This window comes from Grampus griseus (assembly GCF_964374135.1).
Source record: "Grampus griseus genome assembly, chromosome: 8".
Lineage (NCBI taxonomy): Eukaryota > Metazoa > Chordata > Mammalia > Artiodactyla > Delphinidae > Grampus > Grampus griseus.
This window is the reverse complement of record NC_139002.1, coordinates 14,891,315-14,908,760: the sequence shown is the minus strand read 5'-3', so window position 1 is coordinate 14,908,760 and position 17,446 is coordinate 14,891,315. Positions and strand designations below refer to the sequence as shown.

Genomic DNA, 17,446 nt, shown 5'->3' with positions numbered 1-17,446 from the left:
AAATAAGAAAACTGCACTCCAATCAAAGCATATCTTAACACATTTCCGGGTACCTAATAACAGTTCACAAGTTTCAGTTATTGTTAATGCTACTGTTATTGCTTCATAGATAATAATTATCTATGAAGAGTTACAGAAGCTGTTTCAAAAAGGTCTAAGATCGGTGGGACAATCAGCGTAAGTCCACGGAGGCCTTAGCAGTGCCAGGGTTTACCAACTCATACGTGCTGCTGATACGTGGGTTTCCGAGAGCCGCGTATGCCACTGAGCTCCACCACAATCCGCTCCCAACTCAACCTGACCCGCCCCCAATCCAACCCCAAATCCACTTCCGGCCACTTCCGCCCCGCCCAAGCCAGTTAGCGCATGCGCAGTGGGGATGTTTGCGCGCCTTCTTCTAGCGCAGGGCGACACACCCAGCTTCCGGCGCCCAGATAAGATTCCACAAGGCCCGGCGCCTTGTCATGACGTTAGCTCCGGTTGCCGTGCTGAGTCGGAAGTGGGAACGCTTCGGCCGCTGAGATTCTGTCGCGTCGTCGCTGCTGGCCCTCAGGCTCTGGTAAGAGAGGATATAGCTGGAGGGGAGGGGATCGTTGAGTCTCCAATGGGATTTTTTTTCTCCTAGTCGAATGCCAGTCCAAACGTCTGCACTCTTACCTCCTCCAAATGCCTTCTCCTGTGCTTTCCTAAACACTGTCTCTCTCCTTCATGAACTTCGACCCTGTCTGCCTTGGGAACCCCTTAAAGTGCTCCAGCTACTGGCATCTCTGCCCCTCTTTGCCATTTCCCTCCTGGAAAAGGCCGAATCCTGGCCTTGCATTATCTTTGGTTTTCTTTCTCTAGAACGTGCCCCGAGTGGGTGGGTCTCCCTCTGTGCCGCGAATCCCTTATGGAACCTGGAGGGACAAAATATAAAGAGTAGACAACAAATAGCTAGGTGCAAAAGAAGAGAAAATTAAGCACGAGTCGCAGTAGTCAAACCAGTCGAATCCGTATGGCAAGGTGTTGATATTTCTAAAGGCAAGTGATCAGTTCACCACTCAAAACTCCCCCGGCACTCTGCTTCTTGCTCCATCAGCAGTTGGGTTTAGAAGACATTTCTAAAATTGAGTAACCAGAGCTCAGGAGCTTATACTTGATGGGTCTTCTCTTTGGATTCAGTTTTTCACTCCCAGAACAAGGATATGTTTAGTCTCACTGCCTTGGTCTGTTTTGGTCTCACATGGGAGCCGTCCTGAGATAAAATGGGGCCCAGGAAGGAATGCTGTGTGCTTTGCGACTTGATGAGATCCTTCTAGCTTGCTGATGTGATGGAAAGATCTGTTGCCACAACGAAGGCCTGAACGTGTAACAATGAAAACATTTTTTAAATTCCTTTTTTTGGTTTGATCTATGTATTACTCACCAGGAAAGAGACCTTATGGAGTATAATTTAATAAAGCTTGATTTTTTAATAGATTTATTTATTTCATTTTGGGCTACATTGGGTCCTCATTGCTGCACGTGGGCTTCCTCTAGTTGTGGCGAGTGGTGGCTACTCTTCGCTGCAGTGCGCGAGCCTCTCATTGCAGTGGCCTCCCCTGTTGTGGAGCACGGGCTCTAGGTGCACGGGCTCAGTAGTTGTGGCTCACGGGCTCTAGAATACAAACTCAGTAGTTGAAGCGCACGGGCTTAGTTGCTCCGTGGCATGTGGGATCCTCCCAGACCAGGGCTCGAACCCATGTCCCCTGCATTGACAGGCAGATTCTCAACCACTGCGCCACCAGGGAAACCCTAAAGCTTGATTTTGACAATCCTAGTTTTGTGAAGTATTCCAAGTATTTCTGTTTAAAAGGAATACCAAATCTGATGTTAAAACGTTTATGTGCTCACCTCTTAAAAAGCTGACAGTGCCCCTTAAGGGATTAGCAGTACTCTTTATAAACAAAAGAGTGAATCAGGGGAGGATGAGAGGATTTTGTAGGACTGGAGATAGACAGCATCTATAAATGTAGAGTCTTGCAGCATACGTATAAGAGGGAAACATGGGGCTTCCCTGGTGGCGCAGTGGTTGAGAGTCCGCCTGCCGATGCAGGGGACACGGGTTCATGCCCCGGTCCGGGAAGATCCCACATGCCGCAGAGTGGCTGGGCCCATGAGCCATGGCCACTGAGCCTGCGCGTCCGGAGCCTGTGCTCCGCGGCGGGAGAGGCCACAGCAGTGAGAGGCCCGCGTACCGCAAAAAAAAGAAAGAGGGAAACGTGTTTTTAAAGGGGACATATTTGGGGAATTCCCTGGCGGTCCAGTGGTTAGGACCACGGTGCTTTCACTGCAGAGGGCTCAGGTTCAATCGCTGGTCGAGGAACTAAGATCCTGCAAGCCGTGCAGCCAAAAGTAAATAAATAAATAAAGAGGACGTCTTTTAAAAATCAAATCCAAAAACATCTAAGGATTGGTGGTTATATTGATTGGTTATTTGCCAAAGGCTGACAACAGGATAGTACTTTATCTTTGTATGGCAGTTGAAAGTAGGAGATTATAAATTCCTGATGACATTGAATACTAAACAAAATATCAAGGTTCCATTTTATCAGACCTTTCTTTTGGAGTGGGTACTCTTTTTACATTTGTGTGATCATTGAACAAATCTAAACTGACATCTCCACAAAGGTTCCCATCAAGTGATCAGTCCTCCTTTTTCCTGTAAAATTTTCCTGGTTGCACAGTGTTAGCTATTTTTCTATGAAAATAGTTTTTGCACTATTACTTCAAATAGATTTTAAGTACATATGAGAAAGTTGAGCTTAGTGAGGTCGGCAAAGCTCTTTTTGTTTTTCAAAAAGACAGCATAGATGACAACAGAGATTTATTTCCATTCTCTATTCTACACGTTCTGAGATATCAAAGAGCCACAAGTGTCTGGCCCAATAGTTTGACCTTCCACTGCAACCCAGGACAAACAGTAAAACCCTTACCTTGAAGTAGGATTATGGGTGCTGCTATTGATTACAAAAAGGTCAGGAGTAATTACATGTAAGATTGAATCATTCAATACATATTTGTTTGGGATTTTGTGATTACGGACTATGCCAGGTACAGAAGAAAAAAATAATCAGATATGAACCTGTGTTCAAATTGCTTACCTTCTAGTAAGATAGAAGATCTACATTAGGAATACAGTGTAGAAAGTTATAAATCCTGTTAATATAGGTAAAACATAGTGGGAAGCTGGCTTTATATACTGCAACAGTATATTATTGAAAGGAGGAAATAATGCCGTTTGTGATGATAAATCCTCTTTATCTCTCTTGGTAGTCTTAAGAGCCTGTGTCCTATGTTCTGATTCTTAGCTTTCAACTCACTTCCTTTCTGCATTGATGGTACAAGTGATGCATTTCCTTTGTACTAATCTGCACTCTTTTCAGTTGTATTGGCTTCCACGATGTAGGGAAATCTACTGGCTTTTTTATAACTGAGGAGACTCTTTCCATCTCACATCTCTCTTCCTACATGTTGGCTTAGTTTTAGGCTAGGCCTTCTCTAGATGGTAGAAAGATGGCAACTCCAGTTTCCTATCTTACTAGCCTAACAACCCAAGCAGGAAAAAAGAGTCCCCTTTTCTGTAGATTTAGCCAAAGGCCTGTAGCTGGTGTTCATTGATTCTGTTAGGCCTTGCTAGGGTCTTGTGCCCACTCCTGAATCAGTCACTTTGGGCAGAGAATACTGTGTTCTTGTGGGCCAGGCCAGATTCATATGCCCATTTCTAGAGCTAATGGGTAAGGTCATCCCCTTCTGTACACATGGACCAGGAATGGGTTGGATCCCCAAAAGAAAAATGTGGGTGTCATGTTGAAAAAAGAGGTTGATATTTTGCAGAAAGAAAAATAACTAGAGCTCACTACACTTTTTGCATTCCTCTGGGTACCTTAGAATAGAGGTAGGGTGGTGGTCAGCTAACAGTGACACAATTCTTGGTGCCTCTACATGAATTAGGGGTAATAATTAAGCTTGTGCAATGTTTAAATGGGAGGAAAGACCTCTCAAGGATTGTTAATTCCAACACTAAATATGCTGTCTTTCTTTTCTGCATTATTAAGCTCAACTAAACTATACATAGTAGAAAGTAAAATACACAGAGCAACATCTAACAGTTCAGTTCCTTGAAGCAGTAAAGCCCAGCACCATGCTGAGACGAGATTAGACTGTCTGCCTGAGTCATTACAGCTCAGTAGCCATTAGCTCTTATGCAGAAAGCACGACAGAGGAGCATGAAGCAACTGGTAGAGATGCCTCAGAAGTGTCAAAAAGTGATAGTCTCTCTTCCTCCAAAAAATAAGGGTAACTTTTCTGACTTGCATTAGCTTTTGTTAATAGGATTCTGTAAGGAGTCTTAACTCAATTAATTAAAGGTAGACCGAACGTTCTTTTTTTTCTCCCACATTTGTGTCCCTGACCCCAACTCCTTCTAAGGCCTCTGTCCTTGTAGCAGTTCAGCATCCTTGTAAGCAGAATATTCATACCCTTTGTCTCTTCTCACCCTTTTCAGGGTTGTATTTCTGTGCTTTGGCCTTAAAATTTCAGAAAGGGGAGAAAGCCTTTCAGGGAGCTCTGCTCATCCCGTTGTGCCACTGAGTCCCCTTGGCGCTTGGATGAGGAAATGTAATCAGAAGAGTGCAAATGCAGGCTCAGTCAGCTCCTTTAAATACCTTTGAGGTATATATCTATTTCATATTATACATTAGGAATTTGTGTTTCTTCAGTATTGTAAAGTCAGATAAATAGGGAAAGTTAAATATAGAATTAAGCAGAGACCATTTAGTTTTTAGAGGAAAAAATATCAGTAGTCATAAGCCTAGAAGTAGAGATAGATTGCTTAATATAGATGTAAAACCCACGATATGCTGCTAATCTGATTCCTGTCCTGGTTTGCAATTCCACATCTGACATACAGACTTACATTTAGTTTCTGTGTAGCTGAGGAATTCCCAGCTCCAACTCTTAAGTCACAAAAGCCTGTGCAAGCACCACCTTATGCTCGTGGTGAATGAGAACTAGCCGACCAGCCTAGGGATTTATGGGAGATCCATAGTTTTTGTCATATTATTTTTAAGTGCCACATTGTTGTTACAATTAGTAGCTGAGTTTCCTCTTTGACTTCAATAATTCTTTCCCCGCGTACCGCAAAAAAAAAGTTACACAATAATTCTTTCTATTTAATCTATTTTTTAAAGGTATAGTAAATAGAAACATGTCAATAGATAAATGCATTCCAGCTGAACATTTTTTAAGCTTTTTGGTTTTAGCCACCCCCAAATCAAGTCAACTTGTCCAGTTGGTAGGTTTTTAACCATTTTGCCAAAAATTGTCTTGAATCTTGGAATAGGAGTTGGCAAGTCTTACCCAAACCCTTTTAAAATGTATTCAAGAAATGAGAGAAGAAACAACTATGATAATATCATAACTGTTGTGTTATCTGCCCTTCGGCGTCTAATACCTGTCCTTTCTATAGCCCCTCCCCCTAGGTCTGGATGGAGGATACTTTAAAGTGAAATGACAGACCAGGAGAATAACAACAACATCTCAAGTAACCCCTTTGCTGCTCTTTTTGGCTCCCTGGCTGATGCCAAGCAGTTTGCAGCAATCCAAAAAGAGCAGCTGAAGCAGCAATCTGGTAAGTGGACGAGCCAGTAGCAGCAGATGAGATGACCTAGAATGGGGTCTTCCCAACTTAAGTATTCTTTGGGTCCTTAATTGCAACTAGAATTTAAGTTTAGGGCAGAAGGGGTTTTTTTGTTCACATTTGTTGTTTGTTTTGTTTTGGGTTCTTCTCCCTGTCCTATCCCCTGCATAAAGAAGAGACCAGATGACAGGTGGTTCCAGAGTGACAGATGCCAGTCATGATCCCAAAGCTGTGAAGCTCTTTTATTTTAAACATCACCTAGTGAAAGATACTTAACCAGGATACTAATTTGTTTTAACATAGGAAACTGAGGTTATAGGCGAAGGTGTGGAAAGCAAGTCACACGCAGCTGTAGAAAGCAGATTTGTTGAAGGAAGAATTATAAAAGCTTTTTGGCCTGTAGAGAAATAAATGAGATTTGTTCTTAAGCCAAGTGCTTCAGAGTCTATCTCAAGCAGAACGCTTCTTTCACTCCATAGAGTGGCCAACTTTCATAACTTACTGCTTTCAGAACAGACATCTAGGAAAATCTGATCCTTAACCTTAATGTGAAAAAAATTAGGATAATATCTTACTAATCAGAAAAATGATTTTCCTCATCTGGGACCAAAATTAACATCAAGTCTACCTCCCTCCTATAAGGTAACATATGGACTAAAAGAAGTAGGATGCTGTTTCTCAAATATATTAGTCTTCTGAGGGTATTCACAATCTTACAAGCCAGAAATTGCTCCCCTTCTCCTTCCTCCAAAAAGAATAATAGTGTTATTGTTTTTAGGAAAGGAGAAATGTTTATATTTTCCCTTTATTTTGTTTATTTCAGAAGTATTCAGATATGTAGCTAAGTTGTGGCCTTACTCTTTGATTAGGATTGGATAAAAAGGAGGTCAGGGGACTTCCCTGGTGGCACAGTGGTTAAGAATCTGCCTGCCAATGCAGGGGACACAGGTTCAAGCCCTGGTCCAGGAAGATCCCACATGTCGCGTAGCAACTAAGCCCGTGCACCACAACTACTGAGCCTGTGCTCTGGAGTCTGTGAGCCACAACTACTGAGCCTGCGTGCTGCAACTACTGAAACCTGCACGCCTAGAGCCCATGCTCTGCAACAAGAGAAGCCACCGCGATGAGAAGCCTGCGCACCACAATGAAGAGTAGCCCCTGCTCACCACAGGTAGAGAAAGCCCACGCACAGCAACGAAGACCCAACACAGCCAAAAATAAATTTTAAAAAATTTTTTAAAAAAGAAGAAAAAGAAAAAGGAGGTCAGGGGAAGACACATGAGTAGTAGACAAAGTGATGGATGAAACAAGGGAGAAATACATGTAATGCTGACTTTTTTAATGTGATAGAAATAGGCAGCTCTGAGTCTCCATCTCTGAAAACTTTCCCAGATTTCTAAAATACAGGATGAGAATGGGAAACCTTGGATTCAGAGATTGTAGGAGAGAATGGAGAGTGAGGAGTTGGAAAAATAGGAAATGAGAAAATAAAGTTTTTAAGTATGTGGTTGAGGGAAATTTTGCTAATCAGCACCTATTACTCTTGGAATTTAAAAGGGAATAGAGTGGTATAGGAATAGAGTGACAGAATGCTCATCCTTCTGGCTATAAACAGACATAAGGCTGGCTAGGGTTGGGAGCACTGCAGCCACCAAGCAGTGGGGACAAATCAGGTGCATGCCCTTCTGTTACTATTTTGGCACCTCATCATCTTTGTTTACAGTGAATTTGTCAGGCCACCTGATCTAACCTGTTTTCCACCAGCAGTTAGTACTCTACCAAAACCTTTGGCCTCTTTTATTGAGCTTCACTTTTACAAAAGTCACCACAGTGAAGCAACTCTTGCTTCTTTTTGTTTTTAAGATATTTTATTTTATTTTTTATTTATTATTATTTTTAAAAAATAATTTATTTGGCTGCGTCAGGTCTTAGTTGCGGCATACCGGATCTTCATTGCAGTGTGAGGGCTTCTCTCTAGTTGTGGTACACAGGCTCCAGAGCACACAGGCCTCAGTAGTTGTGGCACACAGGCTCTCTAGTTGTGGGGCACAGGCTCTAGAGCATGGGCTTAGTTGCCCCGCAGCATGTGGGATCTTAGTTCCCTGAACAGGGATCGAACCAGTGTCCCCTGCATTCAAAGGAGGATTCTTTTTTTTTTTTTTTAATAAATTTATTTTATTTTATTTATTTATTTATTTATTATTTATTTATTTATTTTATTTTTGGCTGCGTTGGGTCTCCGTTGCTGCGCACAGTCTTTCTCTAGTTGTGGCAAGCGGGGGCTACTCTTCATTGCGGTGCGCAGGCTTCTCATTGCAGTGGCTTCCCTTGTTGTGGAGCACGGGCTCTAGGCTCTTGGGCTTCAGTAGTTGCAGCACGCGGGCTCAGTAGTTGTGGCTCAGGGGCTTAGTTGCTCCACGGCATGTGGGATCTTCCCGGACCAGGGTTCGAACCCGTGTCCCCTTCATTGGCAGGCAGATTCTCAACCACTGCGCCACCAGGGAAGCCCCGCGAAGGCAGATTCTTAACCACTGGACCACCAGGGAAATCCCACAACTCTTGCTTCTGCGAGTTTTGCCTGGACTTATAGAGTTAACTGCTTTGTCAGTAGAGGAGAAAAGCAGATGCAGACTTGTGTGTAGCTTTTAATGAACAAAACCTACTTATATACCCCTTTAGCATGAGTGCCATTCTGAGAAGCTCTTGTAAGTTGCTTTATAAAAAATAAAAGGATACAATCAATAAGAAAAAAGTAACTCATTGGAAAAACAACAAAAGTTAGGAACAGGGACTTCCCTAGTGGTCCAGTGGTTAAGACTCCACATGCTCCCAGTGAAGGGGGCATGGGTTCAATGCCTGGTTGGGGAACTAAGATCCCACATGCCATGCCACACAGTACAACCAAAAATAAGTTAGAAATGATTTATATATGATAATAAGTTACTTTAAAAATCCAGTCTCGGGTTTCTCAGGTGGTACAGTGATTAAGAATCCGCCTGCCAATACAGGGGACACGGGTTCGAGCCCTGGTCTGGGAAGATCCCACATGCTGCAGAGCAACTAAGCCTGTGTGCCACAACTACTGAGCCTGCGCTCTAGCGCCCTTGAGCCACAACTACTAAAGCCCATGCGCCTAGAGCCCGTGCTCCACAACAAGAGAAGCCACCACAGTGAGAAGCCTGTGCACCGCAACGAAGAGTAGCCCCTGCTCGCCTCAACTAGAGAAAAACCTGCGTGCAGCAACAAAGACCCAATGCAGCCAAAAAAAATAAATCCAGTCTCACTAATAATTAGAGAAATGCTCATTAAAAGAACAATTAGGATAGTTTTTAGTCTATGAAGTTTTGTTTTTTGTTTTTTTGGCTGCGTTGGGTCTTCTTCGTTGCTGTGCGCAGTCAGTCTTTCTTTAGTTGCGGTGAGCGGGGACTACTCTTCATTGCAGTGCGTGGGCTTCTCATCACGGTGGCTTCTCTTGTTGTAGAGCACGGGCTCTAGGCGCACAGGCTTCAGTAGCTGTGGCTTGTGGGCTCTAGCGCGCAGGCTCAGTAGTTGTGGCGCACGGACTTAGTTGCTTCGTGGCACGTGGGATCTTCCCAGACCAGGGCTTGAATCCGTGTCCCCTGCATTGGCAGGTGGATTCTTAACCACTGCACCACCAGGGAAGCCCCAAGCCATATTTAATATAATTAAAGTCATACTGATCTATTGGGTAATTCTTTGCCCACTAGGATTCTGTAGGGAAGATAGTGTTGCTACTATTGGCATTTTGGAATACAATTAATTATGAGTACAAAGAATAAAACTTTTGGTTTTTAAAATGTGGTAGATTTTATAGCCAGGGATTTCAGAATTCTGTATTTAAAATGTTCCTGATATAACTCAATAGCAGAAAATATAAACAGTCCAATTTAAAAATGGGCACAGGATCTGAATAAACATTTTTCCAAAGACAACATACAGATGGCCAACAGGTACATTAAAAGGTGCCCTAATCTATGAAAAAAAAACCATCACTAATTGGGGAAATGTAAATCAAAACCACCTCACACCTCTTAGAATGGCTATTATCAAAAAGACAAGAAATAACAAGTGTTGGCAAGGATGTGGAGAAAAGGGAATTCTTGTGCATTGTTGCTGGGATTGTAAATTGGTGCAGGCACTATGGAAACTAGAATGGAGATTCCTAAAAAAAATAAATATAGAACTACCATATGATTCAGCAATTCCACTTCTGGGTATTTATCCAAAGAAAACAAAAACACTAATTCAAGAAGATATATGCACCCCCATGTTCATTGCATCAGTATACAATAACCAAGATGTGAAAACATCCTAAGTGTCCATCAACGGATGAATAAAGAAACCGATGTAATTACACACAGGCACACACATACGTGCACACACACACGAATATTATTCAGCCATAAATAAAAAAGAAATATTGCCATTTGCAACAACAGGTGGACAGTGGTTGGACCTTGAGGGCGTTATGCTGAGGGATATAAGTCAGAAAGACGAATACCATATGATCTCACTTATGTGGAATATTTTTTAAAAAAAAAAAAACAAGCTGATAGATACAGAGAATAGATTGGTGGTTGCCAGAGGCAGGGGGTGGGGGGGATGGACAAAATAGGTGAAGGGTTTCAAAAGGTACAAATTTCCAGTTATAAAATAAAGAATCCATGGGGATGCAATGAACAGCATGGTGACCGTAATTAACAGTACTGTATTGTATATTTCAAAGTTGTTAAGAAAGTCGATCTTAATAATTCTTATCACAAGAAAAAAATTTGTAGCTATGTATGGTGACAGACGTTAACTAGATTTATTGTAGTGATCATATAACAATGACAATATATAACATATATATAATATATATATAGTTATATAACAATAACTATATATATATATATATAAATATCGAATCATTATGTTGTGCACCTGAAACTAATATGTCAATGATACCTTAATTTAAAAAAAAAAGGTGTTGCCTGACTTGAGATGTTCACTAATTAGATAGTTAACTTGTTTAACACCCCAAATTATCCTCCTCTTGGTTACATTTATCATGTGTACTTGGTTTTCTCTTAAAGAGAGCATTGTAACTGTTAACGACTTACATCTTCTGGCAGATGAACTCCCAGCCAGCCCAGATGACTCAGATAATAGTGTGTCAGAGAGCCTGGATGAATTTGATTACTCTGTGGCTGAGATTAGCCGCTCGTTCCGTTCACAGCAGGAAATATGTGAGCAACTCAACATCAATCACATGATCCAAAGGATCTTTCTCATCACTCTGGACAACAGTGAGTTACATCTTTGCAGCTAGTGTATTTATTACTCTGCCCTTCCTGCTTGGGCTAGGGACTTGCTCTTAGAAACTTACTGTATCTGATGGTTAAACAAACCCATCATACTCCCTGGGACACAGGGTTTATATTTCAAGGAAGCTTTTAATGTGACCTAAAGCAGAATTTTGACACAGATACAACTTTCATTTCTATTTTGATACTGACTGGGCCATGTAGCTACTGCCTTTACTACCTTAAAAGGGAAATGGGAATGGTAGCTAAATCCATTTTCTACTCAGAGGTGACCTAAACATTTAGATGAAAGCCCCAAGAAGGGTCAGATAGTGTTTCCCCTCTGTGCCCTATCTGTAGTTAAACCCCAGAATTAGTGCTGATGTCTGGGATTTACTCTTCAAATGTCATGGTGTTAGGTTTATAACAAAGCACATACTCTTCGAGGGGTAAAAATGATTTAAATCTTTAGATACTGCTGTGTGTGGCAAGATCATTCTGATATTACCTGAGTCAAACTTGGGGTTCAAGAGAAATGCCATCAAGATCAGTTGTCTGTATAAGACAGAAGCATTATCCTTAACTTACCAGATTAAAACCATTTCCCAGGTGACCCAAGCCTGAAAAGTGGGAATGGCATCCCCAGCCGTTGTGTGTATTTGGAAGAAATGGCAGTAGACCTGGAAGATCAAGACTGGCTTGATATGAACAACGTAGAGCAGGTACCATTCTTACATTCCTTACATGTGGCTTCAGGAAAAATTAGCCTTGCAGCTGAACTCCGCTCACCTTTCTCCAACCATTGCTTTGCTTAGCTCCATCTCTTACATTGTTTGTGGTGTTCCTCTTTTGGAATCTTCTCATCTACCATGGTCCCATGTCCAAATCTACCCATCCTTTAAGACCTAGTTAAAATGCCATCCTGTTTACAAAGTTTTGCCAAGTAGGAGTTATTTTCTCCTCTGGGCTCTGGCAGTAATCTCCATGCATCTCTTATGGGAATTGTCTCTTTCTGTCTCATGTCTTGGCTTCTTTATGAACCTGTCTTCTCTCTCCCGTAGACACTAGTATTTATCAAGGCCAAGGTCCATCTCTTTTTTTATCTCTTTTCCAAAATCAAAACAATGCATTTTACCTTACAGGTGCCTAATTAACATTAAAGGAATAAAAGTTTGATAGGGAAGACCTGACAACTTGTAGTTTAACTTCATAATTGGGTTGGCCAAAAAGTTTATTCGGGTTTTTCTGGACAGTGGTGTGGGAAAACCCAAACGAACTTTTTGGCCAACCCAGTACATTTAAACTGTGTTTATATAAGTCTGAGTGAGGTCAGCAATGATGCAGAGTAGTAGATTTCACATATGAGTTTAATCTCCAATTCTCCACACCATTCAACAAATATTCTTTTAATGCTTACTCTGTGCCAGGGGCTATGCTAGACACTTAAGCTTGCTTTAGGATAACTACATAAACGATTAAATTTGTATATGTAATATTTTCTAAAGTAATGATACACTGAGCCCTTTTTTCCCCATTTGTTCTACGTTCTGTGATTCTTATAATAACCTGTGTCAAAATTATCTTTTTTATCTTGATGTTGTAAAATAAACTTCGCAGTGGTCAGGGGAGATAAATTAGGAGTTTGGGATTAAGAGATACACACTGCTACATATAAAATAGATAAACAACAGGGACCAACTATATAGCACAGGGAACTATATTCAATGTCTTATAATAACCTATAATGGAAAAGAATCTGAAAAAGAATAGCTATATATGTGTGTGTAACTGAATCACTTTGCTGAACACTTGAAACTAACACAACATTGTAAATCAACTATACTTCAATAAAAAATACATCAAAAAAATTTAAAAATAAATTAACTTTGCAATGATTTAGTATTTTTGTTTATTTGTTTTTCTTAATAGGCCGTCTTCACTCGCTTATTACTTCAAGATCCAGGCAACCACTTGATTAACATGACCTCTTCTACAACGTTGAATCTCTCTGCTGATCGAGATGCAGGGGAGAGGCACATTTTTTGTTACCTTTATTCCTGTTTCCAAAGAGCCAAGGAAGAGGTAAAAGAATAATCCGTATTGAGTACTCTATTGTCCTCTTGGGTATGACTTTAACACATAAGCCAGAGAGTTGGATCAATGTCTTTTTTTTTTTTTTGGCTGTGCTGTGCAGCATGCGGGATCTTCCCCAACCAAGGATCGAACCCACACCCCCTGCAGTGGAAGCACAGAGTCTTAACCACTGGACCACCTGGGAAGTCCCAAGATCAGTGTCTATTATATCAATTTATATACATCATATTATATCTGGAACTGGATATCAGAGGCACTGTTAGTTTATCTTCTAAAGTTTTAGTCTCTCCTTTCTGTGGCTTGGGGTCTACCCCTTTCCCCAATTAACAAGTGCCTCCTGTTATTCTCTCTACAAACGTCTTAATATATCACACCCTTATTAAAAAAAGGTCTGATAAATTCATTTCCACTAAGGTATATATAACAGTAGATTAAGCTTGATCACTTCCAGCATTAGAATTTCTAACAGTTAGGTGATTCCTTAAACCAAAGAATGAACTCTCATGGCTTTTCAAGCATCCACAGGAAAGCACTACTGTTTTGGGACACAATGTCTTTTCCCTTCTATTTGCTATATCTGTCCTTGTGCCAGATCACAGAGCTAGACTCTTCCCTCTCTTCATTGCTGTTTCCAGATTACCAAAGTTCCAGAGAACCTGCTACCCTTTGCAGTGCAGTGCAGGAACCTCACTGTGTCCAATACCCGAACAGTTCTCCTCACCCCCGAGATCTATGTTGACCAAAACATCCACGAGCAACTGGTAGATTTGATGTTGGAAGCCATCCTAGGAGGCCGTGAGTACATAAGCAACATCCGTAAGCTTCTACATTTGATTTCCAAGTGTAACATTCCTCTAATTGTATTAGAAAGCCTCAGAGCCACTATGGTTCCAGCGTAAATTAAGGAAGAGAGCTCACACCTTGACCTTTGAGGTTGAATACCAATAGAATTATCAAAAGTATCAGAAGAGTAAAGAGCTGTGTGTAAAGGCGTCTAAAAATTCTTATGGCCTCCTCTCTCTCTTGTCTTCTGTCAGATTTTGAAGGTGTAGCTGAGTTTCTGGATGAGGTCATCGAAGCCTTGATACTGGATGAGGAAGTTCGAACATTTCCAGAAGTCATGATTCCAGTGTTTGATATTTTATTGGGCCGAATAAAAGATCTAGAACTCTGCCAGATCCTGTTGTACGCGTATCTAGACATTCTTCTGTATTTCACTAGGCAAAAGGATATGGCAAAGGTAGGTCTGAAAGCTCATATATATTCAGTTGAGTTGGAAGCTTAATACTCTATGCTTCCCTATCCTGAGGGCAGTGTAATATTACCTATGGAATAAGAGAAAGATACATTGGTTGTATAATCTTAATTCTTTGAGGCCCTCTCATCCCATCATTTATCTCATCATACAGACAAATAACTAGGCTTGTCTTTTCCTACAGGTTTTTGTAGAATACATTCAGCCCAAGGATCCTAGTAATGGGCAGATGTACCAGAAGACCTTGCTGGGAGTAATCCTGAATATCTCCTGCTTATTAAAGACTCCGGGTGTAGTAGAAAATCATGGCTACTTCCTGAATCCATCTCGTTCCAGTCCCCAGGAGATCAAAGTACAAGAGGCCAACATTCACCAGGTGGAGCTGTTAACCGGTGTATCCCGGCCCCCTGGTCTTAGATTAAGTATCGTTTCCTCAGAAAGCAGATGCAGATAAGGCTGCCTGAGCCTCTTTGGGAAAGCAGATCAATCTGGTTGGCTGTCTACCATAATCATGTACAGAAATGGCCCTCTTTTTAGCAGGCGCTAAGAGCAGAGCACAAACCTTTGTGTGGTTTAAGAGTGAGCTGCTGCTCGTCTTTGCCCTGTGCTGTAGCACAGCTACCTGCTCTCAATCCTCATTTTTCTCACCAAGCTATTTCTTATAACTTTAGCTCCTAAAATCTTCTGACTGAACTCCAGCTTAAAAGCCAAATTATTTTCCTTTTCCTCCTTCTGCTTATGTCCTCTCTTTCTGGGCTTAGCATAAATTATGGTAGAAGTCTGGCCAACATATGACAATAAATGGTTGAATTGGGGGCAGTTTAAATCTCCCATCATCACAACTTTCTAAAGCAGGGGTTGGCAAATTATACCAGTGGCCAAATCCAGCCTGCCGCCCATTTTTGTAAATAGTTTTATTGAACCCAGCCATGCCCATGTGTATATGTATTGTTCATGGCTTGATTTCATGCCACAGTGGTAGAGTTGAATAGTTGCTACAGAGACCATATGGCATGCAAAGCCAAAAATATTTATCATCTGGCCCTCTGCAGAAAAAGTTTACCATCCCCTACTCTAAAGCTATGTGAATGCTACCTGCAGTTTGGCAGCTCATCAGGAAATCTCTTAAAAGTTCCCAGAAAAAAAAAAATTTTTTTTTTAATCAGAAATGGTGGCGTAAGGCACAGGGAAAGTGAGGGAGAAGATTAGGATTCATGTATTTTTGGAAATTGCCAGTGGCTAAGATTTGAGAGTAACAAATATTAGGATTGTGAAACTGGAATGTTCTGTGGTTGTGTTTTCTGGTTAAACAGTTCATGGCTCGGTTCCATGAAAAGATCTACCAGATGTTGAAGAACTTACTCCAGCTCTCTCCAGAAACCAAACACTGTATCTTGTCCTGGCTTGGAAACTGTTTGCATGCAAATGCAGGCCGCACCAAGATTTGGGCCAATCAGATGCCAGAAATCTTCTTCCAAATGTATGCCTCGGATGCCTTCTTTCTGAATTTGGGTGCTGCTCTCCTGAAGTTATGCCAGCCATTTTGCAAACCCAGATCCTCTCGGCTCCTCACCTTTAATCCCACTTACTGTGCCCTGAAGGAGTTGAATGATGAAGAACGAAAAATAAAAAATGTACACATGAGAGGTAAGGGGGAGCTGGTCTTCTCAAAACTGTGTGCGTAACATCTAAGCCATTCACTCCTATATCCTTTTTCACAGAGGTCCCTCTTTCTCAAAGAAGATGAGGCAAAAAGAAAAGCTATTATGAGTTTTAAAAAGGCAAGCTTTTTAAAACTGTTATTTTTTAGATGTTGTCCTTTAATGAGACCTTCTCTCTGAATTTGGCAGACTTGGATATTCGCTCATTCATTCATTCATTATGAAAATGAATAAAGTACATTCCCTGTCCTTTTTGAACTCAAAGTCTCCACAAGAAGGCAGATATGTTAACAGATGATCATAATATGGTCTAGGGCTAATCTACAGGAGCACAGAGGAGGGAGTAAATGATTAATTCTACAGAAGCTGGAGGTCTTCGTAGCTGAGTCCTGAAAAATGAGCTGGGTTTATCAAGCAAAGGAGCAAAGGAAGCCCTTTATATGGAGGGAAAAACAAGTATGAAGGTACACAGCTGTGAAATGTCTTAACTAAGGAACAGTGAGAAGCTCAATGTGGCTGGAACAAGGGGTAGATGGGGGAAGGGGTATGGGAATTGGCAGGAAATATTAGCCTAGGGAGGAAGAATATTGGGGAAAACTCAAATAATACAGAGAAGTGAAAAGAAGAAGATAAATCACTCTTAATTCTACCACTCAAAATGAATCGCTCAATCTTGATGTATTTCCTCCCAGTTGTATAACTCTTCTAATTATAAAAGTAACATGCTCAAAATCAAATAATCTTAAATACAGAAAAGCACAGAATAGATACAAATGATCCATTATCTATCCCCTGGAAAAATCTACAGTGCTATCATTCCTTTTAATTGTTGGTGATTTCATGATCAAGCTAAAGAGATTTAACTGCATTTCTATAGACTGAGAAGCCAAATTACATTTTTAGACAAGAGATTAGGAATGTGAGAAGATGTGTTTTTAAGAAGATATTACTTAATTCACTAATAGCAGGATGGAAGTTGAACTAGAATAAGGGGACACTGGAGCCAAGATAGATGTCTGTGGCAAGCCATTTACTCTTCCTTTTAATTTCTTTGAGGTTTGGACAAAGAAACCTGTTTGATCCCAGCTGTACAGGAGCCAAAGTTTCCCCAGAACTACAACCTTGTAACAGAAAACCTTGTCCTGACAGAGTACACCTTGTACTTGGGATTTCACAGGTAACTCCTCTGATGTCATTAGGAAAGAACTGCTTGGTTGTGTTGATAACCAGAAGGTTGAAAGTGCGTCTTACAGATAACAATCTCACTTTATTCTGAAGGCTGACATTAGGATCTAGTAGGAAAAGGGCATTATATGCATTTATTTGTGTCTACATGAAGTGGCTTTATCCATATAACTTGAATTTATTTTTAATTTTTGACCTGTTAAACTTTTTAAAATTAAAGATACACCTAGTATTTTTCTCTAAACTTGCAAATTTTTAAATCACTATCTTCCTTTTGTCATCTGCT

At 41.0% G+C, this 17,446-nt stretch overlaps 1 protein-coding gene across 1 annotated transcript in view; it reads left to right on the top strand.

Annotated features, from left to right (window-relative positions):
- Window positions 1–435: 435 nt before the first annotated feature.
- The window catches only part of UBE4A (ubiquitination factor E4A), a 33,967-nt gene continuing 16,956 nt past the window's right edge, over window positions 436–17,446 (top strand). Inside the window, exons 1-10 of the mRNA XM_082659769.1 lie at window positions 436–559; window positions 5,489–5,650; window positions 10,795–10,968; window positions 11,575–11,687; window positions 12,895–13,047; window positions 13,695–13,854; window positions 14,097–14,299; window positions 14,499–14,690; window positions 15,628–15,961; window positions 17,032–17,152. Of these exons, the coding sequence (XP_082515895.1) occupies window positions 5,530–5,650; window positions 10,795–10,968; window positions 11,575–11,687; window positions 12,895–13,047; window positions 13,695–13,854; window positions 14,097–14,299; window positions 14,499–14,690; window positions 15,628–15,961; window positions 17,032–17,152 (1,571 nt within the window). The 5' untranslated portion in view covers window positions 436–559; window positions 5,489–5,529. The remainder of the gene's footprint in view (window positions 560–5,488; window positions 5,651–10,794; window positions 10,969–11,574; window positions 11,688–12,894; window positions 13,048–13,694; window positions 13,855–14,096; window positions 14,300–14,498; window positions 14,691–15,627; window positions 15,962–17,031; window positions 17,153–17,446) is intronic.